At 35.4% G+C, this 27,614-nt stretch overlaps 1 protein-coding gene across 2 annotated transcripts; it reads left to right on the top strand.

Annotated features, from left to right (window-relative positions):
• LOC106077095 (uncharacterized) lies at positions 1-27,614 on the top strand. 2 transcript variants are annotated; one of them, XM_056020473.1, is made up of 9 exons: positions 1-235; positions 3,534-3,743; positions 9,510-9,530; positions 10,644-10,664; positions 11,789-11,809; positions 14,161-14,178; positions 16,574-16,594; positions 24,944-25,312; positions 27,518-27,614. In XM_056020473.1, exons 1-8 carry the CDS (start codon positions 187-189, stop codon positions 25,303-25,305), a joined length of 723 nt encoding a protein of 240 aa, XP_055876448.1. In that variant the 5' UTR covers positions 1-186; the 3' UTR covers positions 25,306-25,312; positions 27,518-27,614. The 2 variants fall into 2 exon arrangements, with proteins under 2 accessions (XP_055876448.1, XP_055876454.1); XM_056020479.1 differs by lacking the exon at positions 11,789-11,809.

The raw sequence follows: 27,614 nt of genomic DNA, 5'->3' as shown, positions 1-27,614 counted from the left end.
AGAGATATCTAAATTATGTGTATACATCCCAGAAAGTGCATACGCCTTTGAGCTGGTCGCGATATTCGACTACAAATCAACATCTACTATTAATGAACTGTCATGAGAATGCTACTTAAAAGGAACCCCGTTTCTTACACCACACAGGTCTAAGTAATTCACCACAGTAGAAATCAAACGTACAACATGATAGCCCGAAGTCTGCTACTTCTGATTCCGTTCACCATGTATTTGGGTAAGTTTTTTTTTGTGATGTACACACTATGCATTTTAAAAAAAAACTTCGACAAAAATCTTGAGACTAACTAGAATCACCTGTCAATTATAGAATACATTGTTTGATGAACTTAATTGCATTTATCAATATTTCTTCTACTTTACACAATGATGAATATACTTTTAAAAAATTCTACACACGATCTATCAGTCGACATGGTTAAACTATAGTTTACGCCCCTTGTCATAATTTTAAAAATTAGGATGCCCAAGGCAAATATTATAAGATAAGGTGGCAAGATAAAATAACCAATGAGGAAGTGCTGCAAAGAGCAGGGTGCCAGTACTTCTCTCGGTTATCAGCAGCACACTTCTTGTCTGGCTTGACCACGTTCATAGAATGCCATCAGGTAAACTTCAACAAGACATTCTGTATGATGATCTAACAGAAGGCAGGAGAGCCGCTGGTCTTCCACTTTTAAGGTATACTGATACATTCAAACGCATGATGCTCTTCAAAATCGAATCTAGCAGTTGGGAAAAAGTGGAACTGAATAGATCCACATGGAAGAGCGAGCATAAAAGCAGGGTCCCGGATTGCAGAAAGGATTAGGAAGTAGGATGCAATTACAACAGCGCCTGGTGATTACAGATGAATAACCTTTGACAGCAACTGTGTATCAAGGATTGGCCTCTTTAGTCAGACAAGAAGTTCCAAAGAAGATATGCATTGCACCGTTGCTCGGCTCCTGCTTCAGCATAATATCTTAGAACTGGTTTCTTCCACGTCTCCATGTAGGATCCTTTGGTGATTGGAAATAGACTATCTGTCCAGTTCACAGCTGACTCAGATTTCTTGACCTCTTATCATTAGATTTCTTTTTCGCTCATCTGACTTTTTTCTTTCTATCTCATAGAGTTCTCTTGACATGTACAAGACTTAATGTTGCTCGTTTTGTTTGGTATCAGTGTTTATCTGAGCATCTGATCTGGGCTTAAATTTGTGTTTTGATTTGGAGTATTTCTAAGTTCCAGGAGAGTTTCATAAGTAACTGATTTTGCTTCTATTGATTTCTTTATTATGTTCTTCAAAATTGTATCTGATGATTCAGCATTTCCATTGGATTTATGGTGTTCTGGGGAGTATTTCCATCAGAAATTTTGGAAAATATTTCGACTTATATGCAGTCTTATGGCACCAAATATCTTGCAAATAAAACTTTCATTTTCTTTATAATTGCGTGAGTTTTTTTCGACTGCATGTTTTCTAACTCTATGAAATTTAATTAATAGTCCACTGTAGCTAAATATTATTGGCGACACATATGAACCAAATCAATTCCATTATTTTACTATGGATTAGAACCTATTTCGTGCTGTAATATTTTTTCTCTCTGATTCGCTCGTTGTTTTTCTGACAAATGTAACATGAGTTGGCTATTTCCTTTATTCGAGCTGATAATCCAGGGCAGAAAACTGTTTCTTTTGCTCTTCTTTTCATTGAGTCTACTCCCAGATGTGCTGCATGGAGTTTTTCTTCTATTTCCTTGCGAAGTGATATCGGTATGATTGTTGTACTCCTTTCAACAAAAGTCCGTTTTTTGTATGTTAACATGTCTCTTAGTGAAAACTATTGTTTAAGCGCAGGTAGACTATTATGTTTGTCTGGACATACATTTATGATATACTGTATTAGTGTTTGCATAGTTATTTCTTTCTCTGTCTCTATTCTGACTTTCTCCAGCACTGCATCTGGTATTGCCCGTCCGACTGTATTGACACAAACATCTGGGATATCACTCTTTACTTCTGATGAGTCTCTACTCAACGTATCAGCTATGAACAAATTTTCGCCATTGACATATTGAAACTGGATATCGTAACGTTAATGGCGCATCATAAGACTTTGTAGCCTTCTCGGAGCAGAACTGTGTGGTTTTTGAAGGAACTTTTCTAGTGGTTTATAGACATTCTGGACTATAACTGTCCTGCCATATGTATACCAACAACCACTGCCAACAATTCTTTTTCAATCTGTGCCCATCTTTTCTGAGTATAAGCTAATAATCTAGAATCTTATGTTATTTGAATGTTATCTTGTAATAACGCTGCTACCAACCCATTTTGGCTAATATCTGCTTGTAATGAAAGATCTTTGCTAGGGTCAAAATATATCAGTATGCCATGAGTCATAATTGAGAAAACACTGTTTTTTTTCACAAAGGCACTGATTAGCAAGATTTTTTAGTTGTATTTTTTAATGCATATAAATGGAATATAATTTAAAATAACAATTAATAATACATATATAATTAACATATATAATAATAACATACATAAAAAAAAACAATAAACTAAAATGATTTTTCGGGGAAAACCTTATTTTTAGGTCTTTGAATGATAGTTAATCTTTAAGTAATATCTGCTAGGTCCAGGTTCACATTTAACTTTAACCAACACCTATTCCTTAGTCTGTTGAACAGTCTGGGTACTAAGGCAGATCTCTCAAAGATCTTTATTCATTGCTGACTTTAAACTTTAATATAATTTCATTCACTGACAGGCCTTTCCATTCTTTGATCTTGTCGTCCCATCGCCTTTTTCTGTCTTCCTCTTTATCTTTTTCTAGGTATTGAAGACAGGTCTTTGCAAGCCCTGAGCATCTTGTGATGTGGCCATAGCCATAGAGTTTAAGTTTATGGGAGGTGAGGGGTTGACAGTGGTTAGCAGGTAATCATGGGGTCCAATTGCTGCATTAATCCTGTTTCTAATCTTTCATTCGTGACGCGGTCTTTGTAAGTGACACCTAGGATTTAAGTGTATCTTCATAACTTTCAGTTCATTGAATACATATGAATATTAACAATGCAAAAATAATAATAAAATTAATAAATATCTATATTCAGTGGCATAAGTCTTAAGTCGAAACAACAACACAAGAGTATCGACAATACTATCGACACAATCAGGTCTCTTCTTTTTGTATCGATGGATACAGGGTTGTAGTTGTTGATAGTTTGTAGTTCTTAGTTTCTGATATTCTTTCTGAAAATATTGATACCTGGCTTTTTACCTGGGTAAGTGAACCACTTTGGGTGCCGATACTTAGTTTGTTTCCACACAAGCTGTCTTTCTAGCCTTGTGTTTTTTTAAAGATTGACGAGAAAACAGGGATTAAAATTCATGTTTTGCGCAATGGTTCCCAGCAGCTTGCGCTGATGTTGTGTCCGGTGCATTTGAATGTAATTTATTGAAATAACAAAAACCTATTTTATAGCATTAATATAACAGTAGTATTTACCTTCATCTATCATTAGTCAGTACAACAGACGGATGCGGACGAGGAGATTTGAGAATTTTGGAGAAGTATTGGTTAGACGAAGAATTGTCGGAACTGACGGATATGAAAATGGCTCCAGAAGTGCTCGATATATTTTTAGAAGTGATACATAAGAAAGAACAATACCGTAAGCTGCAAGACGAAATAGATCGATTGAGGCTTACAATGGAGAAAGAACTGGCGGAAAGTAAGATTTTTTTTTCCTTTCCAATTAAATCATTGAATACTATCAAACGCTCTGAAGTAACATTTGAATGAAAATGTGGAAGAACGTGATTTGCTATTTAAATATAGATGTGTTATGTGATATGCTTAATTTGCAAATCCTTTACGTGAAAAAGTTATTATTATTATTATTATTATTATTATTATTATTATGTTGGAAACGGACGAGTATTCATTCTCTGGCTCTGCTAGGTTTAGGTTTCACGAAAGAGAAACAAAATTCATTGTAGTCCCTTTATCATTTTCCACCTAAGAATTTCGGGTGATGTGGTAGGTCTGCAGCAGTACCGCCTTCTGACAGTCAACGAGAATTTTCCTACGAATGTTAAGGCTCTTGAAAGTATCTATGAGGACAGTTGCTATTATCCCCTCGGTTGATATAACAAGGGGGTTTGTTTTTTTTTGATAACTTCCATAAACGCTTAATCTTCCAGCCTAGGTTACATTATTTTCTTTGTTTTTCCATTTTAATTTTTCTTAAATTATGAGAAAGTAGTATGATGATATCAATAATGATAGCGTTTTTTTTTTGTTGTTGTTGTTGTCAATAAACAGAAGATCAGGGCGATAAAAATCTTCAGTTTTGTCAAAATAGGCCTATCCTAGTACAGCACATGATTAGTAGACTCAAGAACCTCTTCTGGCGAGTATTTACATAAGGAGGAGTATCCTTATCGATCAAATTGTAAAAATGAATTTATTTTTATTCTCTTGCACTGCCAGGGTTTAGCTATGTTTAAAAAAACAAAACTTATGTAGGCTTCTCAAAAGTGTCCACTGAGGAACTTTCTAATGGTAGGTCTGCAGCTATACTGCCTTCTGGGAGGTTTCGAAGATATTGTTAAGGCTTTGAATGTGTTTGTGAGTTCAGTAGTCACTATCCTCTCTGTTGATAAAACAACAAGGTTATATTATTTTAGATAACTTCCGTAGTCACCAGATATCTATGATAAATCTTCGTATTTGTCAATTTACATTTTTAGCGGCCCCCGAAAGGGGATAAGACGCAATTAGTTTTGTGCGAAATGTCTGTCCGTCTGTCCCGTTTAGATCTCGTAAACTAGAAAAGATATTGAAAAACAGACATCACAATATTTTAGACCATTCAAAGTTCTGATGCAACGGCTACTTTTTTTTTCTGAAAGCGAAAAATCTAATTTTTAAAATCAGTTATGCAAGCAGTTTTTTAAAGATAAAAATCTAATTTGTATGCATTATAAGTTGGACCTTATTGAAAACGAATAGTAATCTTGTAAATTTAATTTTCCTTTATTATTATTTATATCTCGGCAATGTTTTTATTTTGTTTTGAGGATTCGAATAAGTGATCGAGGCTTTTCAAAACAATTAGATCAATTTTAAGACATCAAGGGAGGCGCGGTGGCTGAGCGGTTAAGCGCTTGGATTCCGAACTGGTTATACCGGGTTCGAATCCTGGTGAAGACTGGGATTTTAAACTTTGGAATCTTTGGTGGCCTCTGAGTCCACTCAGCTCTAATGGGTACCTGACATTAGTTGGGGAAAAGTAAAGCCGGTTGGTCGTTGTTCTGGCTACATGACACCCTCGTTAACTGTGAACGTTAAATCATCTGCCCTATAGACCACTAGGTCTGAAAGGGGAACTAGTTAGACCAGGTTCACATCTAACTTTACATTCACTTTCACCTATCCTTTGATCTGCTGGACCGTTGGGGCACTACACACGATCTGTCAACCTTCTTTCTCCATTCTTATCTCTCATTTGTCTTTGATATAATTTCATTCGGATGTTCTTTCTGAAAATATTGAAGCCTGGGTGGACCACTTCGGGGGCCGATTTTGAGTTTGTGTTTACATAAAAACTGTCTTTTGTAACCTTGTTATATAGTGTTATTGCGATGTCGACAACTATTGCAGTGTTTTCTTTTGATCAGTAAAAAAAATATAAATTCTGGTTGGTTGAAATTCAACGTCTTCTACATCAAAATATGTCTATCTTTGTTTAAAAAATAGATCCCCCATCCTACTTTTATTATGACCAATTTTGCCCATACAAGGTGATGAGGGCTCTGCAATGGGATTTTGTGCCTTTTCGTGTGGCTGGTAAGACCTGTGTGAGCCCGGAATGTTTAGCCTCACATTGTGCAGGATATTTCTGCTGGAGCTAGTGTCATTGGCATTGCTTATTATTACACTGACGCTTTACTTTAGTCAGTGTTGTTCTCTTGTCCTCTACTGTTCTAGACATTGGCTTTGACGATACGCAAGTCAATTGCATTATCGATCTTTCTGTTTCTGGAGAGTGTGCTGCCAAGATAGAAGAATCTTCCCACTGAATTAATGTCATGTCCATTTCTTTTTATGCTTACATCCGAGTTGGCTTCCCTTGGAGCGGGCAAGTATAGGACGTTAGTCTTTTTTTTTTTTGCATTTAGAGTGAGGCTGAAGTCTGAGCATGCTCTTGAAAAGTCACTAACGATGCTCAGAGCAGGCATTTAGGGCACCTAAATCTTATTCAATCAGGTCATTTGTCAAGGCCAAGTACGGTCTATTATTTTCTTAACTTGAATATGGTGATCTAACAAGCTAGCGTTAAACAACCTGCCATTATATGTTTTATTGACTTACCTACCTTCCCACGATTTAGTCAATAACATCGTGTTTTATAATGTGCCTTTCAGAGTTTCTTTATATTGTTATAGCTATATTAACAGGCAAAATATAAAAAAATGAATATGTTAGTCATTTAATTCAATTTGTAATAGATCTAAACTTAAGATTATAAATCTATGTGATTAGAAATAATATTTTACAAATTTTTTAGCGCAATTTCTGCATTTAGCTGTCTCAAAACGCTATAAGACTTTCACTTGTCTGAACCAGTTGTAAAAAAGGGGGTGGCGAGAAAAAGAATGGAGTATCTGGATGATCTGTTTTAAATGCTTTTTTTTAAGGGAACGACCTGAATTAGACTTGTGAGCTTAACCTTGCTCAGACTCCTCAAGCCAACTTGGTAACCACGTAACCCATGGGCGTAGCCAGGATTTTTTTTCGGGGAGGGTTTTGGGGGGGATTTTTTCTCCCCCCCCCCCCCCCCACCAAGCCCCCCCCCCCCCCCGAACAAAAAAATATATTTATTTATGTGTGTGTGTGTACATCATCTTTATTACATTCTGACCATTCATTCTTTCGGAAGACGTTTATTGTGCCCTAGAATAGGTTCTTCCTGGAGTTAGTGAAAAAATTGTAGATTTCCCGCCTTAGCCAGCAAGGGTGTCTGGGGGAGCGCTAGGAGCTTCCCAATCGCGGGGCGGAGCCCCGCCGCCAAACGCGATTTCTGGTATTGAAAGCCAACAAAATGCATATTCTGAGGTATCTACCGTGTATTTTCCTGCTTTTAAAAAAGTTTTGTTTTCAAAAAACTAATTTGCTATTCTTACTGACTTAGACCCTCCCGCGCCGTTCGGCGCATTTGCAGTCAAGCTGTTTCCATACAAATCTGTCACTGGTAATGTCTGAAGCCTCTTCCCACCTGCTCTGAGGACCTCCATGAATGTGTGGCGCTAAGTTGTACTAGGATGTCATCGCAAATCTTCTTATGCGTAATTCATTTTGTCGGAGAACATGGCCCGCAAACCTTATGCGACGCTCTATCACAATCTTACTAAGGGGTCGACTCCCACTTCGGCATAGGTTTTTATTGATTTAGACCCGATCTCTATAACTGACTCCTAAAATCTGTCTTAGCCATCTTTGTTGAGCCACATTTAGTGTTTTTCAATTTCGGCAGATGACTATTCACTGCACTTTATTAAGGAGCCCCGCCACTGGTAGAAATGTGTAACTGTAGTTTGTTTTAGAATAATATTGAAGATAGAGGTTTTCCACATCAAAACACTCTGTAGAAGAATTTTAAACTCAAAAACATCAGGAGGGGTTTTAAACTTTTAAAAAACCATATGTAGGAGAGGGGTTTAAACCTAAAACCCCAATACGCTACGCTCAAATAATTTTGGTGTTTAATTTGCTTTTTTTTTATATTGAAGAGGTATTTTTTAGCATCAAACCCCTCAAGGGGGGGGGGCTAAACTCAAAACGTCTTTTGGCAACGCTCGTAGCATTTTGAGTGCTTAATTTGCTTTTTTTTCTTACACTGAAGATTTTTTTTTAGCTTCAAACCCCGCTGGCGTGGGGTTTAAACTGAAAACTCCTTTGGCTACGCTCATAGATTTTAGAGTGAGTAATTTGCTTTTTTTATATGATGTAGAGGGGAGTTTATAACTCAAAACCCCTTTGACTACACTCATAACATTTTGAGTGTATAATTTGCTTTGTTTTTATTATTAAAGAGGTATGTTTTACCTTCAAACCCCGCTGAAGGGGGGTTTAAACTCAAAACTGATTCAAAACCCATTAAGCTAAGCTCATAACATTTTGAGTGCGTAATTAGCTTTTTTTTTATATTGAAAAGGTATTTTTTTTTAACTTCAAAACCCTGCTGAAGAGAGGTGGGGGGGGGGGGGGGGTAAACTCAAAAAGCCTTTGGCTACGCTCATAGAATTTTGAGTGTGTAGTTTGCTTTTTTTTTATATTGAAGAGGGGTTTTATCGTAAATTGTAATTTTGGAATTTGGGGATTGTCGTTTGCATTTTTTGTTGGTTTTGTTTTATAGAAGAGTGGGATTTAACTGCAAAAACCCCTGGTAGGGGGTTTTAAATTCAAACCCCCCTGGTAGGGGGTTTTAAACTCAAACCCCCCTGGTAGGTGGTTTTAAACTCAAAACCCCATGGTAGGGGGTTATAAACTCGACCCCCCTGGTAAGGGGTTTTAAACTCATAATCCCCTTGGTTGTGCTGGGGCAAGTGATGGTTTAGTATTAAAATCTCACCTAAAATAAACAAAATCAAAGCAAAAAATCAGTCACTAAATTCCGATCCCCCCTCCCGCAGGGGTGGGGGGATTTCATTTCGGGGGGGGTTTGAACCCCAAGAACCCCCCCCTGGCTACGCCCATGACGTAACCACTCTACTAGCGATGATTGTATAGCTATAGTCTATTGTCTCTATTTCATGTTTAATTAATTCGTTATTTTTTAACCATTGATTTTTGTCAGGTAGAAATAATAGTGCACAATTTCAGCTTGATCCGAGATTGGGTGTCGGGCAAATAATGTGTACAAACTTTTGGCCAGACAGCCCGACATATAAGCTTTGTGGGACTAAAGGGCGTATCCTCTGTTGAACTGGATGGGCATGTCCTCCTGCAGTTAATGCTCATGACCAACTTCTCTTAGTATGACGTCAATATTTGAAAATGCCCAAAAAGCTTTTTCTTAATTATCACAGATAACTGCATAACTATGTATTGATGCAGACAAGACACAATCTAAAAAAAATTAACCAATTAGATAATTCATTACTGGTGATTCATGATTTGTTCAATAAAAAAAAAGGAAAACTATATTGTCAGTATTCACAGATATGGCTAATTAGTTGGGTTTAGACCCCTGTTTCTCTCTCACACATTCTCCTACCAAGTTGATACTGTAATGACTTAATAGTAAGAAATTGGGTATATATGAGTTAATTAGTAAATTTATTATTGGTAATTTATTACTTGTTTCATAACAAATAAAGGAATTAACTTGTACATTATTGGTAGTTATAGGTTTAAGAATGTAGTTCTTCCCCTTTATAAAAAGCCTTTTTATAATTTTTTTTTAAAATTTTGCTTGTATTTTTTTTTCTAGTTTACCTATTGGAAAAAGATGGTATGTATTTTTTAATTAAAGTAGGTATATTTTAATTAATTTATGTCTCCCAACATATATAAATACATATATAATATAAAATACAAAGGAAGGTTTAAGTAAAGTAAAGTAATGTATGCATTACCATGTGTCTACCATAGTAATAAAAGGCGTTGGACCAAACTTAATAAAACTTACAAAAAAGGTTCCTTGGATACTATTTGGAACAGTAAAATATGTAATGTAGTCATGAAAGAAACTTAAAAACCTCCAAAAAAATGTTGCCCAACCCTATATAAGTTTGACTATTTCATGGATTGAGATCATATGTTTACATGAGCTAAGACCGAAATGCCACGCATGCGCAGAAAGAAAGTCGCGAGAAGAAGAGATCTACTATTCGCAAAAACATTTTTTTTTATTTAACAGATGAACATATTTTACAATATGGTACATTCATTAAATTATTTTATCAAATCATCCTTCAAATTTGTGTTTCTAATTTATTCACTATAGCTGTGAAATGTCACTTTAGCCTTCTCTACATATATTCCAATAGCTCCATTCACTTTCTGACGCATATCTTTCATTTCATATATTGTTATTATATATTTTTAACAAATTTTATATATAAGCTCACATTGTCTGTCGGTCTGGTAAAAAGTATGTTCTCGTTATTTCTCCAACACTCATTTTTTAGATGAAACTGAAACTTTGCATAATTATGCATTGACATAGACAAGACATAAATAAATAAATAAAATAACCGATTAGATAATTAATTACTGGTAATTTATTATTTCGTTCAATAGCAAAAGGGAAACTATATTTTCAGTATTCACAGATATGGCTACTTAGTTGGCTTAAGACCCCTTAAATTAATTGTTCACGCTATTTCTCTCTCACGCATTTTCCTACCAAGTTCATACTGTAATGACTTTATAGTAAGAAATTGGGTATATATGGGTTAATTAGTAAATTTATTATTGGTAATTTATTACTTGTTTCATAACGAATAAAGGAATTAACTTGTACATTATTGGTAGTTATATGTTAAAGAATGTAGTTCTTCCCCTTTATAAAAAGCCTTTTTATAAATTATTTATTTTAATTTTGCTTGTATTTTTTTTCTAGCATACATAATTGAAAAACAAAGTATGTATTTTCTTATTAAAGTAGGTGTATTTTAATTAGCTTATGTCTACTAACTACTACATATATAATATAAAATATAAAGGAAGGTTTAAGTAAAGTAAAGTAATGTATGCATAACCATGTGACTACCATTGTAGTAAAAGGCGTTGGACCAAACTTAATAAAACTTACAAAAAAGGTTCCTTGGATACTATCTGGAACAGTAAAATATGTAATGTAGTCATGAAACAAACTTAAAAACCTCCAACAAAATGTTGCCCAACCCTATATAAGTTTTACTATTTCATGGATTGAGATCATATGTTTACATGAGCTAAGACCGAAAGCCACGCACGCGCAGAGCAAAGTCTTCACGCAAGCACAGAAAGAAAGTCCTAAGAAGGATAGATCTTCTCTTCGCAAATTTTTTTTTAATTTAACACATGAATATATACGATATAGTCCATTCATTAAATTATTTTCTTAAATCAACTTACAAATTTGTGTTTCTAATTCATTCACTATAGCTGTGAAATGTCACTTTAGCCGTCTCTACATACATTCCAATAGCTCCGTTCACTTTCTGACGCACATCTTTCATTTCATATATTGTTATTATATATTTTTAACAAATCTTATATATAAACTCACTCAGTGTGTCGGTCTGGTAAAAAGTTTGTTCTCATAATTTCTCCCACACCCATTTTTTAGATGAAACTGAAACTTTGCATAATTATGCATTGACATAGACAAGACATAAATCAATAAATAAAATAACCGATTAGATAATTAATTACTGGTAATTTATTATTTCGTTCAATATCAAAAGGGAAACAATATTTTCAGTATTCACAGATATGGCTACTTAGTTTGCTTTAGATCCCTTAAATTAATTGTTCACGCTATTTCTCTCTCACGCATTCTCCTACCAAGTTGATACTGTAATGACTTAATAGTAAGAAATTGGGTATATATGGGTTAATTAGTAAATTTATTATTGTTAATTTATTACTTGTTTCATAACGAATAAAGGAATTAACTTGTACATTATTGGTAGTTATATGTTTAAGAATGTAGTTCTTCCCCTTTTTAAAAAGCCTTTTTATAAATTATTTATTTTAATTTTGCTTGTATTTTTTTTCTAGCATTCATAATTGAAAAACAAGGTATGTATTTTCTTATTAAAGTAGGTACATTTTAATTAGCTTATGTCTACTAACTACTACATATATAATATAAAATATAAAGGAAGGTTTAAGTAAAGTAAAGTAATGTATGCATAACCATGTGTCTACCATTGTACTAAAAGGCGTTGGACCAAACTTAATAAAACTTACAAAAAAGGTTCCTTGGATACTATCTGGAACAGTAAAATATGTAATGTAGTCATGAAACAAACTTAAAAACCTCCAAAAAAATGTTGCCCAACTCTATATAAGTTTGACTATTTCATGGATTGAGATCATATGTTTACATGAGCTAAGACCGAAAGCCACGCATGCGCAGAGCAAAGTCTTCACGCAAGCACAGAAAGAAAGTCTTGAATAGGATACATCTATTCTTCGCAAAGATTTTTTTTTTATTTAACACATGAACATATACGATATAGTCCATTCATTTAATTATTTTCTTAAATCAACTTACAAATTAGTGTTTCTAATTCATTCGCTAAAGCTGCGAAATGTCACTTTAGCCGTCTCTACATACATTCCAAAAGCTCCGTTCACGTTCTCACGCACACCTTTCATTTCATATATTGTTATTACTCTTTTGTTCCCCTGGCAATCAAATCATTAAATAAGAACAATCTGGTATAAACTTTGTCACATGTAAATTATGAGTGCGTCTGGTGTGAATGTACACTTTGGTTTCTTACAGTTATAATGTTTTTGTTTGGTGTAATGCACAAATTGTAAGACAAATTTCCTTACGGATAATAAAGATTATTATTATTATTATTATTATTAAATTTTTCACAAATCTTATATAAAAACTCACTCTGTTTGTTTGTATGGTAAAAAGTTTGTTCTCGTAATTTCTCCCACACCCATTTTCAAATCAAACTGAAACTTTACATAATTATGCATTGACATAGACAAGACACAAATCAATTAAAAAATTAACCAATTAGATAATTATTTACTGGTTATTCATTTTTTTGTTCAATAGCAAAAGGGAAACTATATTTTCAGTATTCACAGATATGGCTACTTGGTTGGATTTAGACCCCTTAAATTAATTGTTCACGTTATTTCTCCTTCACGCATTCTCCTACCAAGTTAATACTGTATGTCAGGATTATTTGTATTAATTACTAAATATTAATTTATAATGTGTGTATGTGTTAAAATTACTTTAACTTGTAATATTATAGGCCCAAGTTAAGTCCGACAGAGTTGTTCATTAACTAATAAACGATATGTATGATGATTTAAAAAAAAATTATGAATTTAATTCAATAATATTTATACAATGAACTGATATATGTATAATGATAATCATATGAATACCAATAGATATATAATATGGTGTAGTATAATATAGTTCAGTTTAATTTTAATGGACTTTATAATACAAACAATATAATCACCTTAACTTATAATATTGAGCACACAATCTTTCAAGACGACAACTCCATGAAACAGCTCCTCAAACTGTATGTTCAAATGTCAGGACAATTCCGAATTATCTTTTGTCAATATACTTCTCACCGACACCTAATATCAGAGTTCAAAGTAGCACCGAAGCTCACAACTTGAAACTGTTTCACCAGGTCTGGACACAGCAACCCGTAGTCTGGAATCCAGAACCTCAGACTAGTAAATCAAACATCAGACAGAAAACCAGAGATGAAAATTTCAGTACTGTAGCCTAAAACTGATACCCTATAGAAAGATGAAGAACAGATTCTTCTAATTTTTATTTATCTATATACAAAATGCTAATACAATCGAATCCATATACAAAATTAACTAAACAATATGAAATAAAACTCACCCTAAACAGGGGTCAAGATAATCCTTTCAGAATATCTACTAGGGCCAACGATAAGGCTATCCAATATCAGATCCAAGGAGAAATCAAGAACTGACCAAAATATAGCTTGCTTCAGTCTATCAACATGGCGTGAATGCACCAGACGAGCTAAGACAATATACGTCATAAAAAATTATGACGAAGCGACAAGGGGAGATCAGTTACAACAGCCAAATAAAATAACGCAAATTGCGTCATCAAGAGTTGATGAAAGCTGCGCTATTAAAAAGGAAACGATTTTACTAAGCAACTAATTCAATAGGTGCGACACTGTAGTGACTTTATAGTAAGAAATTGGGTATATATGGGTTAATTAATCATTAAATTTTTGGTAATGTATTACTTGTTAGATATCGAATAAGGGAATAAACTTGTACATTATTGGTAGTTATAGTTTTAAGAGTGTAGTTCTTCCCCCATATAAAAAGCTTTTTTTTTAAAACCATTTTTTACATTTTGCTTGTATTTTTTTTTCCCGTAGACCCAAAGTTAAAGGAAGGTATGTATTTTCTAATTAAATTAGGTATGTTTTTAATTAGCTTATGTCTACTAACTACTACATCTATAAAAAAAAAATAGTGTAAGGCGTATGTTTGTATGTATATACATCCTGACCTGGTGTAAAGTCCTGATAAAACTTAGCATATAGGTTTCTTGGATACTAACTGGAGCAGTATGGACATATATACAGTAACCATGAAACAAACTTAAAACCGTAAAAAATTGCCGAACTCTATAAAAGTTTTACTATGTCATGGATTGAGCTTATATAGCTATGTTTAAGACTAATATAAATATCTAGGCGTTATCATCAATAACAAGCTTTCACGGGAAGACCACCTTGAAACTCAGTCAAAGAAAACAGCCCAGAGACTCGTTTTGTATACAAACTCAATAGCTTTAAACTAAACAAAAAGATCCTTGAGACTTTCTAAGGCGCGACTATACAAAATTTGCTAACATACGTTTTAACTTGTTGGATCGCCGTCTGGAAAACATCATAAAAAAGGCATCAAAAATTACACTCACAACTTTATCACATTTAAAGAAACTTTTTGAACAAAAGTGTCTAAGAAAAATCTAAAAAAAATCTTGGAAGACAACGGCCACCCATCCATCAGAACTACGCCAGGTCGTCTCGAAGTGGGCGAATGCTGTCAATCAAAACAAGAACAGAGCGGTACAAAAACTCGTTCGTACCTCACTCGGTCAGGCTATATCACCGCCACTCGTTGAACAGGGAACATGAAAAGTACCAAGATGCCTGTGTGTAGTCGCTGAATGAACTCTTTATGTTGTCTGTTGTATTTAAGTGTATGTTTCTGTTTTGTTTTCTTTATGTGAGAAAAGAGTCCTTGTAATCACAGCACATTTCCATAAGGATCACTAAAGCAGTCTTAGTCTTAGTCTTAAAAGTATAGAAGTATTACTATTTAATGGACTGAGATTATATAGCGATGTTTACGTGAGAGAAAACCGAAAGGTCACGCACGTGCAGGGCAAAGGCTTCATGCATGCGCAGAAAGAAAGTCTTGAGAAGGCTACATCTACTCCTCGCAAATAATTTTTTTTTTAATTTATCACCGAAACATATTCAATATGGTCCATTCATTTAATTATTTTATCAAATCTACCTTCAAATTTGTGTTTCAATTTTTTTTTTACATAAATTCATTCGCTATAGCTGCAAAATGTCACTTTAGCCGTCTCGACATACATTCCAATGGCTCCGTTCACATGTCATGAACACCTTTCATTTCATATATTGTTATTATATATTTTTCAAAAATCTTATATATAAACTCACTCTGTCTGTCTGTCTGTCTGTCTGGTAAAAAGTATGCAATTTTTATTTCTCCCACACCCATCCATTTTCATATCCAACTGAAACTTAACATGATTATGCAATGACATAGGCAAGACATGAAACAATAAAAATCATCAGCAGCATAAAACTCCGTTTGAGTGAGGGCTCGAGAGGCTTACATCCTTTATTGCAAAAGCCTCGGACAGAACCCGTCTGTTTTGTGTAGTGCAAAAATTTAGAGGATTTTTGGTTTCCCAGACCTGTCGAGACGGAGATCTGCAAGTCTGGGGCAGTCAAACAGACTTGTCCCAGCACTCAAACTACTGTTTCATTTCTGTTTTTTTTAATTATAGCCAGAGCCTGTTCTGTGGGTGGAATGTGCCCTCCCTGGTGGGCCAATGAGTCTGCAATAGTGTTGCTAGTCTCACCTCGGTAGCCACTGCATTATTACAGGGGTGACATAGCGTTGCTTTATGTTGCGTGAAGCCATGATGATAGTGTCGATATGGGGGGGGGGTACATGGTCAAGGGCTTTGCAAAGCCTGTAGTACAGATTTTGAGTCAGTGACCACAACAATCTGTGTTGCCATCAAAAGTACCTCGCCAAGTTGAGATTCAATGACTTTTAAGGCTTCACAGACTGTCATAGTCTCCGCATCAAAACTGCAAACACTACCACATGGTCCCAAAATTTTGACTGAGTAAGAGCCAAGAAAGTCAATGTAGGCTCCATACCCTGCTCTTCCAGAATCTATCTATGCCGACACATCAATGTATGCAAAAATAGAATAGGGCTTGAAGGTATTAATTGTCTTTAATAAAAAGCAACCATTTAGACAATTAATTGCAATTAAACGCGATTAAACGCCTTCTCTGATCAAGTTGATGACTTAACAATTAGAAGATGTGTATAGTTTGTTTACTTAGTAAATTAATTATTGGTAATATTTATTACTTGTTTGATATCAAAAGAAGAAAAATAACCTGTACATTATTGATAGTTATAGTTTTAAGAATGTAGTTTTTCCCCTACTATAAAAAGCTTGTTTTAAAACTTATTTTTTTATATTTTGCTTTTTGTTTCTAGAAAACCAACGGAAAAAAGAAAGTATGTATTATCTAATTTAAGTAGATATGTTTTTAATTAGCGTATGTCTTTGAACTACTACATCTATAATATAAAGTATAAAGTAAGGCGTGTGTATGTATGTACAGTCATCACAGCCGTGGGACCAATCTTGATAAAACTCGCTTTAAAGGTTCCTAACTGGAACAGAAACATTGAGGCATGAAACAAACTTAAAACCCTCAAAAAAAAAAAGGTGAAAGAGGTGCCCAACTTTATGAAAGTTTTACTATTTCATGGAATGAGATCATATAGCTATGTTTACATGAGAGAAGACTGAAATCTCACGGATGTGCAGATCAAAAGCATCACGCATACACATAAAGAAAATCGTGCGAAGGCTAGATCTACTATTCGCATAGATAGTTTTTTAATTCAACACATGAATATATACAATATACAAAAATTCATTTGCTATAGCTGCGAAATGCGACTTTAGTCGTCACGACAAAAAATTCAATAGTTCCATTCATATGTCTTGCACACCTTACATGCGCATTGTAAACTCACTCTGATAGGACAGGAAAGATGAGACTCTATACGGTTAACATTAAACATACTAACATTAAATCATTAACATAAACGTGCATCTTATATCTAAACTGGAAACCGGAAACTAATTCTTATCCGTGATTGATTGATTTACAGACCTATATATATATATATATGTAAGTAACTCTTTTTAAGCTCTAATGGAGGTGGCCTCAATTTTTTCTGTCTTAGAAAAGTAATGATCTTTAGTTTTCAAAGTTTAGAAATAATGCAAAATCATGTCCGGATTTTCTTTAGAATAGGCTTCCATAACATAACTATATATTCACGCTAATACATGAAACAAAGCCACTTCTTGTTAAAAAATAATTTTTCATAAATCTTAGATCGAAATAATTCATTTCTGTTGATTTAAATCAACTTATGTAAATTTAAATTGATTGATAACCTAGATCTTTCTAAATTATGGATCTAAGAATTACAAAATAATAATTATGAAACAAGAGTACTCTTATTTTTGATGTTTAATTAATATATATAGATCTAAAAAATTAATTATGTTACATAGGTTAGGGTTGAAATAAAACAAACTTACTTCTTATAACTACTTTACAAAACCACGCCTTGTTTTGCCTTTAAAAAATTTCACCACATTTTTTATAGTGTTAAAAAATCTCAATGTCCAGTCTAGATATAGGATATATAAGTCTATTTTTGTTAATAAGCTTATTGAGCCCTTGAATTCACTCTTAAATTCACTCTGAAGGCGTTCAGCATAGACCCAACCACCTGGTAGACAGAGGCACATAATAGAGAATCATGGCGTCGCGCTATGAAAACTGGCGCACAGGTTGCTGAGGAAAGGAGAACAGAGCTGGCAGAAGAAAAATGCCAGAGAAGAAAGGCAAGGCCCACGACACTAGCTCCAGCTGGAATAACCTGCCCAGTGTGCTGCAGAACATTCCGGGCTCACATAGGTCTCACCAGCTACATGAGGAGGTATAAAAACCCCAGTGCAAAGCCCTCAGCCACCTGGATGACCACGATGGACGAACTATATATAAACAGATAGATCAAGGATGTGTGTGAAAGAAGATGTATTTTACTTATTTTAAACATATGACTCTAAGTTAAATCTAAGTCTAAAACTACTTTAGACTCTAGATCTATACCAATATATATATATGTTACGTCGACCACCTTTTAGCTCACCAAAAAGGACTGCCTTTGGCATACGTTCGTCTTCCATACGAATACGTGCCCTGCCCAGCGCAACTGTCGTACTATAAAGAAGTCCCTCTATACTGTTCATACCTGCGTTCGCGTAGACATCGCTGTTTGTAGCGCGGTTTTGCCACCGTATGTTCATGATAGAGCGCAAGTATTTTTGATGAAACGCTTCAAAGATCAGCTTGTGCGTCAACTTTTCTTAGCTGACATTAAAGAGAGCACCTGGTTTCGTGCGGCCTCAGAACAAGACAACTGGAGGTCACTCACGAAGGCCGCGGGATACACATTTGAGATCAAAAGAAAATCCGCTGCCGAGGACAAACGCAGACGGCGTCAAGAAAATCTAAATCGACCACCTGCGGACAATGTTTATGCTTGCCCTGGATGTGGCAAAATATGTAGGTCACAGCTGGGGCTGCGCAGTCAGAGTAAATACTTCATTCCTCACTAATCTTTGGACTCGAAGACAATATATATATATATATATATATATATATATATATATATATATATATATATATATATATACATACATACATACATTCATACAAACATACATTCATACATACATATAGGCCTACAAGCAAATGTTTTTATAACAAAAATGGATTTAGGTCGATTAGCTATTTCAATAGCACAATTCACACTATTTTTACATTCACGCATTAGCTTTACTTATAACATTATTATTTTGTTTAATTGTTTCTTATACACTTTGTCAGAGACACGGGCCTCGGGTAATATACGACTAGTAAATTTGTTGGACTAAAAAGCATCCTAAAAATCACAAAGTCCCAAGTCCTATTTGATTCAAACACAAGACATTTCGGTTCAGAGCCTAATCGCCATACTACTTTTGGAAACATTTCGGTTCAGAGGCTAATCGCCATACTACATTTGGAAACATTTTGGTTCAGAGGCTAGTCACCATATGGAAACATTTTATGTACAAAGGCTAATCACAGTTTGGAAAAATGTGTCCAGATTCAGCGACATCTCTAAAGCAAATCAAGCTGTTGCTTCACAACAAGGTGGTGGAATAACGCAGTTCTTCAACTTCCAGACGGGTGTGAGATTAGGGTGTAATCACCATTTCTCTTTCTTCTAGCCATCAAAGATACCATTAAAAAAAAATTAAAGTTATGCATATTGGGTGCATGTTACCCAGTACTCCCGTCAATATTGGTTATACAGATCCTAATTAAATCAAAACGTCATCCTACTCAGGAAGTGTTATCTCAAGCGACAGAAATGCATATCGTGGTGTTGTAAGTTGTATTGGAAAGCAGGAGCCGTCTTTCAAAAAGTACGAACTCTCGGAACGAAAAATTAATTAGCCTGGGGTTCAAAATCCATTCTCTCAATACAAATCATTTTCCAACGACCACTTGCTACTCTGCAGTCATGGCCGAGAAGAATCCTAGGACTATCAAACCTAGATAATATCTTTACTCGCACAGGCTTTGACCGTCTAAGGCAAGTGAAGAGAGGACGAAACATATTTGCTGAAGTCAATCTTAATCGATTGTGATCGGCAAAACAAAGCCGTGCGAGTCTAACATGGCCTCACACCTTTTTAAAAATGCTAACGCAATTTATAGAAATATTAAGATAGGTCACCCAAATAATATTCTGGCTAGTATATTGTGTGCTGTTTAAAGCCAATACTATGTCATCAACTAGTCCAACATAGCTATCGAACATTACAATTTACAAGATACTATGAGTCAAGACTTCTTGCTACAATTACTCTTTTACTCCTAATTAACGATATCATCGTTGAATGGACCGCATTAAATTTAATTAATTTTTGGTTTTGTAAACTTTAATTTTGTGTTTATAAAAAGAAAAGGCATTCTTCTAAAATCTAGACCAAAGGTAAAGTTTTCTGATTTTTAACAAAGATGTTATGGAAGCTTTATCATAACAGGGTAGTATGTACTAATGTGAAAAAAAAAGACACTATTCAACCTGGAAAATTATTAGGGAGAAAAAAGAGTTAAACTCCATGGGCTTAGCCGGGCGGGGGGGGGGGGGGGGGCCCCAAAAAAAAAACGAACCCCAAATGAACCCCCCCCCCCCCCCGCATGGGGGGATTGGAATTTAGTGACTGATTTTTTGCTTTGATTTTGTTTATTTTATGTGAGATTTTAATACTAAACCAGCGCAGCCAAGGGGGTTTTATAGTTTTAAACCCCCTACCAGGGAGTTTTGCAGTTAAATCCTCATCTTTTATAAAACTATAAAAAAAAATGCGAACGACAATCTCCATATTCCAAGAGCATAGCTAAGGTAGATTTTGATTTTAAAACTACCTCCGAAATTAACGATAAAACACGCTCTACAATATAAGAATAACCATTCATCAGTCACCTTCAGTGAAGTCCAGTAGGGCGTCGGCGCCGTAGGCGCCATTATCCCGTTGGTCGTTAGGAAGGCTTTTATCCAACAACTAGGCTCTTCACCCCTGTCCTGTCTGACGGCTCCCAACGGTAGACGACCATGTTGACTGAATGGGCAAAGTCGGATCGTGCACAGCGCATCGTCCCTGATCCTGGGTCCCACTCGCTATAAGTGGCCGAGAACAGTGCTAACTGCGGGGAGCTTATCTCATATTCCTATAATGTAACCGCCACTGTTCCGCGCACTGTTCCGTGCAGGGCTCGCCACTCCAGCCACCCCAGACTTTTTGGACTGGGTTCCGGACGTTTTTTCCATCCCAATCCAGAGTGAGAAAAAAAAAAAAAGCTCACCCAGGGAAGCCCGGCCGGGCCTGTATCGCTACTCGTACTTAGCCTATCTAGTTCCACTACTAGACCGTTTCCACCGGAGGCGCCACGCTGAGGCGACAGGTAGCTGGAATCCTCTGGTTCATCAGTCACCAGATTCTATAAGCGTAGCCAAGAGTGTTATTTTTGTTTGAAACCTCCCTCCAGCGGGGTTTGCAGCTAAAATATACCTCTTCAGTATAAAAAAAAGCAAATGACACACATACAATTCTATGAGAGTAGCCAACGGGGTTTTGAGTTTAAACCCCCTCCAGCGGGGTTTGCAGCTAAAATATACCTCTTCAGTATAAAAAAAAGTAAATGGCACACACACAATTCTATGAGAGTAGCCAACGGGATTTTAAGTTTAAAACCCCTCCAGATGATTTTTAGTTTAAAATCCCCCTAAAGAGAGTTTTGAGATTGATAGCCTCTCTCTTCAATATTATTCCAAGGCACCAGATATTTCTTAGTTTAAAAACCCTTTACAAATGGTTTTGACAATAAAACTTCCCTTTTCGATATTAAATGTAAAGCAAACTACAGTCACCTAATCCCTAGAGCGTAGTCAAAAGAGTTACACTTTTCTACCAGTGGCTGGGCTCAATTAATAAAGTGCAGTGACTTGAAAAAACACTATATGTTGCTCTACAAAAATGGCTAAGACAGATTTTAGGAGTCAGTTATAGAGATCGGGTCTAAATCAAGGAAATCCTATGCCGAACTGGGAGTCGACCCCTTAGTACGGTTATGACAGAGCGTCGCATAAGTTTTGAGGAACAAAATGAATTACGCATAATAAGAGTTGCGTTGACATGCTTATACAACTTGGCGCCACACTTTCATGTAGGTCCTTAGAGCAGGTGGAAAGAGGCTTCAGACATTGGCAGTGACAGACTTATGTGGAATTAGCTTTCCGCGAAATGCACCGAACGGCGCAGGGGGGGGTGTAAGTCAGTAAGAATAGCACATTAGGTTTTTTAAATAAAACTTTTTAATTACAGGATAATGCACTGTAGGTACCTCAGAATATGCATTTTGTTGGCTTTCAACACCGGAAATAGTGCTTGGAGGCGGGGCTCCGCACCGCGCTGGGTGGGGAGCTTCCAGCGCTTCCCCAGACCCTTTTGCTGGCAAGGGCGGGGAGTCTACAATTTGTCAACTAACTCCAGGAAGAACATATTCTAGGGCACAATAAACGTCTTCCGAAAGAATGAAGGGTCAGAATGAAATAAAGATTAATTATTGACACACACACACATACATAATTTTTTGTTTGCGGGGGAGGGGGGGCTGAGGGTGAGAAAAATTCCCCAACCCCTCTCCCCCGAAAAAAAATCCTGGCTACGTCCATGAGTAAAATGATGTATTTATTAACATCTGGGATGTCTCTCTCGACTACTTATCTGTCGTTACTTATCTGTCGTTACTTATCTGTCGTTACTTATCTGTCTTTACTTATCTGTCGTTACTTATCTGTCGTTACTTATCTGTCGTTACTTATCTGTCGTTACTTATCTGTCTTTACTTATCTGTCGTTACTTATCTGTCGTTACTTATCTGTCGTTACTTATCTGTCGTTACTTATCTGCCGTTACTTATCTGCCGTTACTTATCTGTCGTTACTTATCTGTCGTTACTTATCTGTCGTTACTTATCTGTCGTTACTTATCTGTCGTTACTTATCTGTCGTTACTTATCTGCCGTTACTTATCTGCCGTTACTTATCTGTCGTTACTTATCTGTCGTTACTTATCTGTCTTTACTTATCTGTCGTTACTTATCTGTCGTTACTTATCTGTCGTTACTTATCTGTCGTTACTTATCTGTCTTTACTTATCTGTCGTTACTTATCTGTCGTTACTTATCTGTCTTTACTTATCTGTCGTTACTTATCTGTCGTTACTTATCTGTCGTTACTTATCTGTCGTTACTTATCTGTCGTTACTTATCTGTCGTTACTTATCTGTCGTTACTTATCTGTCGTTACTTATCTGTCGTTACTTATCTGTCGTTACTTATCTGTCGTTACTTATCTGCCGTTACTTATCTGTCGTTACTTATCTGTCGTTACTTATCTGTCGTTACTTATCTGCCGTTACTTATCTGTCGTTACTTATCTGTCGTTACTTATCTGTCGTTACTTATCTGCCGTTACTTATCTGTCGTTACTTATCTGTCGTTACTTATCTGTCTTTACTTATCCGTCGTTACTTATCTGTCGTTACTTATCTGTCGTTACTTATCTGTCGTTACTTATCTGCCGTTACTTATCTGTCGTTACTTATCTGTCGTTACTTATCTGTCGTTACTTATCTGTCGTTACTTATCTGTCGTTACTTATCTGTCTTTACTTATCTGTCGTTACTTATCTGTCGTTACTTATCTGTCGTTACTTATCTGTCTTTACTTATCTGTCGTTACTTATCTGTCGTTACTTATCTGTCGTTACTTATCTGTCGTTACTTATCTGCCGTTACTTATCTGTCGTTACTTATCTGTCGTTACTTATCTGTCGTTACTTATCTGTCGTTACTTATCTGTCGTTACTTATCTGTCGTTACTTATCTGTCGTTACTTATCTGTCGTTACTTATCTGTCGTTACTTATCTGTCGTTACTTATCTGCCGTTACTTATCTGTCGTTACTTATCTGTCGTTACTTATCTGTCGTTACTTATCTGTCGTTACTTATCTGCCGTTACTTATCTGTCGTTACTTATCTGTCGTTACTTATCTGTCTTTACTTATCCGTCGTTACTTATCTGTCGTGACTTATCTGTCGTTACTTATCTGTCGTTACTTATCTGTCGTTACTTATCTGTCGTTACTTATCTATCGTTACTTATCTGTCTTTACTTATCTGTCGTTACTTATCTGTCGTTACTTATCTGTCGTTACGTATCTGTCGTTACTTATCTGTCGTTACTTATTTGTCTTTACTTATCTGTCGTTACTTATCTGTCGTTACTTATCTGTCGTTACTTATCTGTCGTTACGTATCTGTCGTTACTTATCTGTCGTTACTTATTTGTCTTTACTTATCTGTCGTTACTTATCTGTCTTTACTTATCTGTCGTTACTTATCTGTCGTTACTTATCTGTCGTTACTTATCTGTTGTTACTTATCTGTCGTTACTTATCTATCGTTACGTATCTGTCTTTACTTATCTGTCGTTACTTATCTGTCGTTACTTATCTGTCGTTACTTATCTGTCGTTACTTATCTATCGTTACTTATCTATCGTTACTTATCTGTCGTTACTTATCTGTCGTTACTTATCTATCGTTACTTATCTGTTGTTATTTATCTGTCGTTACTTATCTGTCGTTACTTATCTGTCGTTACTTATCTGTCGTTACTTATCTGCCGTTACTTATCTGTCGTTACTTATCTGTCGTTACTTATCTGCCGTTACTTATCCCTCGTTACTTATCTGTCGTTACTTATCTGCCGTTACTTATCTGCCGTTACTTATCTGTCGTTACTTATCTGCCGTTACTTATCTGTCGTTACTTATCTGCCGTTACTTATCTGCCGTTACTTATCCCTCGTTACTTATCTGCCGTTACTTATCTGTCGTTACTTATCTGTCGTTACTTATCCTATCTAGCTCTATTTAACTTTTCTCTAAGCTATCTCCATGTTGCTTTTCATCTACGCCTACTCTGCTACGTCATTCGTCTGTCTGACTACGTCACTACTTTTAGCGTCGCTTAAAACAAATTAATATACAATACATTTATCTACCAAATTTAACATACTCTCTAACTCAATTAGGTCACTACATTGTCTCTTTGTTGTTTCATGGTGTAACATTTTGTTTTCTTGTTCCACTTAGAGGCGTTTTCATCTTTCAAGCTCGCTTACACCCACATGTACAATGACATGACAAAGTTCTTGCGAAAGCTTTTGAAGAAGCTGAAAAGAAGAGACCTAAGTGAGGTTCATTATCTCAAGGGCATTTCTCACATCATGTCGCCAAACGACGCCTTCTTTGATATCAAGCATACGAGCTTGGTTCTGGAGAGGTGGAAGAAGACGGTCAATACACTGAAGCTTGTGCTCATGAACGTTGATAGATATGCCTCGAAAGAAAATCTGAAAATGTTTACAAAATATAAGAAAATTCTAGACTGGTGGATTCCAGCGGTTGAAAGCAATGCAATCTTCCTGAGGCTTGAAAGTGCTTCTGTTGATTAACACACAGGTACTTATAGTTTATTTATTACAAAATTTCTATTTGAACCTTTTTTGTTGAGACACTTAGTGAAACAGGAGGCGCGGTGGCAGAGTGCTAAAGCGCTTCGATTCTGAGTCGAGGGTCCTGGGTTCGAATCCTAGTGAGTCTGGAAATTTAATTTTGGGATGATTGGACGTCTCTGTGTCCACCCTGCTCTAATGGGTACGTAAGTTGGGGAAAACCAAAGGCGGTTGGTCTTTGTGCTGGCCACATGACACCCTCGTTAACTGTAGACCACAGAAACAGATCACCTTTATATCATCTGCCCTACGAACCACAAGGTATGAAAGGGGAACTTTACTTTTATATATCAAAAGATCTTTCGGCCATCAGTGTGTTTATTAAAGGGACTTTATTAATTGATATTAGGTTATTAGCATTATATTGACAGTGTGATTCGTGCAGGCATGAAGAAAGTTCATTCTGTTTCAGTAGTAGACTGTAGCATTACACTGTCAAGTGTTCTTCTGCTGTAGTGGGTTTTTTTAAAGGATGTTTACGTTTTGATAGCCATTAAGACATGACATTTCTTGATTGTCATCTAATAGATGTCATGTTTGTGCGATTGACCTATATTAAAATGCAGGGTGTGATGTCTTAACAGCGTAGTCATATCGCATGAAAATGGGCTCTATTTATAATATGATTACATAGAGCAGGGGTTCTCAAAACCTCAGGCTGCGGTCATGGGATCAAAAACGTTATTCTTTTATTTATATCTTCATTTATATTTTAATATAGCAATGAACGTTATTATCGAAAATCTTTCGTTTGTCTAAGTGCTAAAGAACTAATAGACCACTACTTTACATTTCTACAGAACTAATAGACCACTACTTTACATTTCTACAGAACTAATAGGCCACTACTTTACATTTCTACAGAACTAATAGACCACTACTTTACATTTCTACAGAACTAATAGACCACTGGTTTACATTTCTACAGAACTAATAGACCACTACTTTACATTTCTACAAAACTAATAGAGCACTAGTTTACATTTTTACAGAGCTAACAGACCACTAGTTTAGATTATTAAAGAACTAATAGACCACTAGTTTAGATTTCTAAAGAGGTAATAGACAACCACTTAAAATTAGTACCGAACTAACAAAACACTAGTTTAGATTTCTTAAGAACTAATAGACAACTAGTTTAGATTTGTAAAGAACTAATAGACAACTATTTTAGATTTCTAAAAAAACTGATAGACCATTAGTTTTACTTTTAAATAAAGAATAGACAGCTTGTTTTTATTTCACAGAACTAACAGACCAATAGTTTAGATTTCTACACAACTAGTAGACCACTACTTTAGATTTCTTAAGTACCAATAGACCTCCAATTAAGATTTCTACATAACTAGTAAAACTGTGTGACGATAAAGCAGGTGTGGTACTCAAGTTTGTAATGTTGGGAGGAATGGCCTATAAAGCAAATTTGCCGTAATTCAAGCACAGACAATAAAAAAAACAAAAACTTAGAGGCTACCGAAAGACAACGTCATTGTATGTATCAGATAGGGCAAATTGTGTTGGTCACAACTGGGTTTCTGTGGTCACGTGAAGCACTGCACTCATCTCTAGTCTTTGAAGTCAAAGATAATGTCTTATTATGATGGTAGGATATAAATCAACAATGTCATGATGTGTATGTATAAAGCATTTATGTTATGATGTGTGTTTAAGGTGTTTATGATATGATGTGTGTGTATATAGCATTTATGTTATTATGTCTAATGTATGTGTATAACAACACTATGTTGTGATGTGTGTGTATAAAACATTTATGTTAATATATATGTGTGTGTGTATAAAGCGACATGGTTTTGATGCCTAGGTATAAAGCGACAATATTATTATTTCTTGGTATAAAGCAACAAGTTTTTGATGCCTGGGTATAAAGCGACAATATTGTTATTTCTTGGTATAAAGCGACAATATTATTATTTCTTGGTATAAAGCGACAATATTATTATTTCTTGGTATAAAGCGACAATATTATTATTTCTTGGTATAAAGCGACAATGTTATGTGTGTAAATATGTCACGTAAGTAAATGCTCTAATTTTGTGGTGATTTTGATTTGAAGTACAAATATTGTTTCTAAACAGTTGAAAATTATACAGTACATTCCATGTAATATTTCTCTCTATTTTTTTTCTTTCAGACCATGATGATTCAAGAGAAACGCGTCATTTTGTAAAATAGTTACATTGTGGCTTTGTAATAGATGTCTGACAATAAATATCGGAAAGTTTGTTTTA

The sequence above is a fragment of the Biomphalaria glabrata genome, chromosome 1 (genome assembly GCF_947242115.1).
Source record: "Biomphalaria glabrata chromosome 1, xgBioGlab47.1, whole genome shotgun sequence".
NCBI lineage: Eukaryota > Metazoa > Mollusca > Gastropoda > Planorbidae > Biomphalaria > Biomphalaria glabrata.
This window is presented reverse-complemented; position numbering and strand designations above follow the sequence as displayed.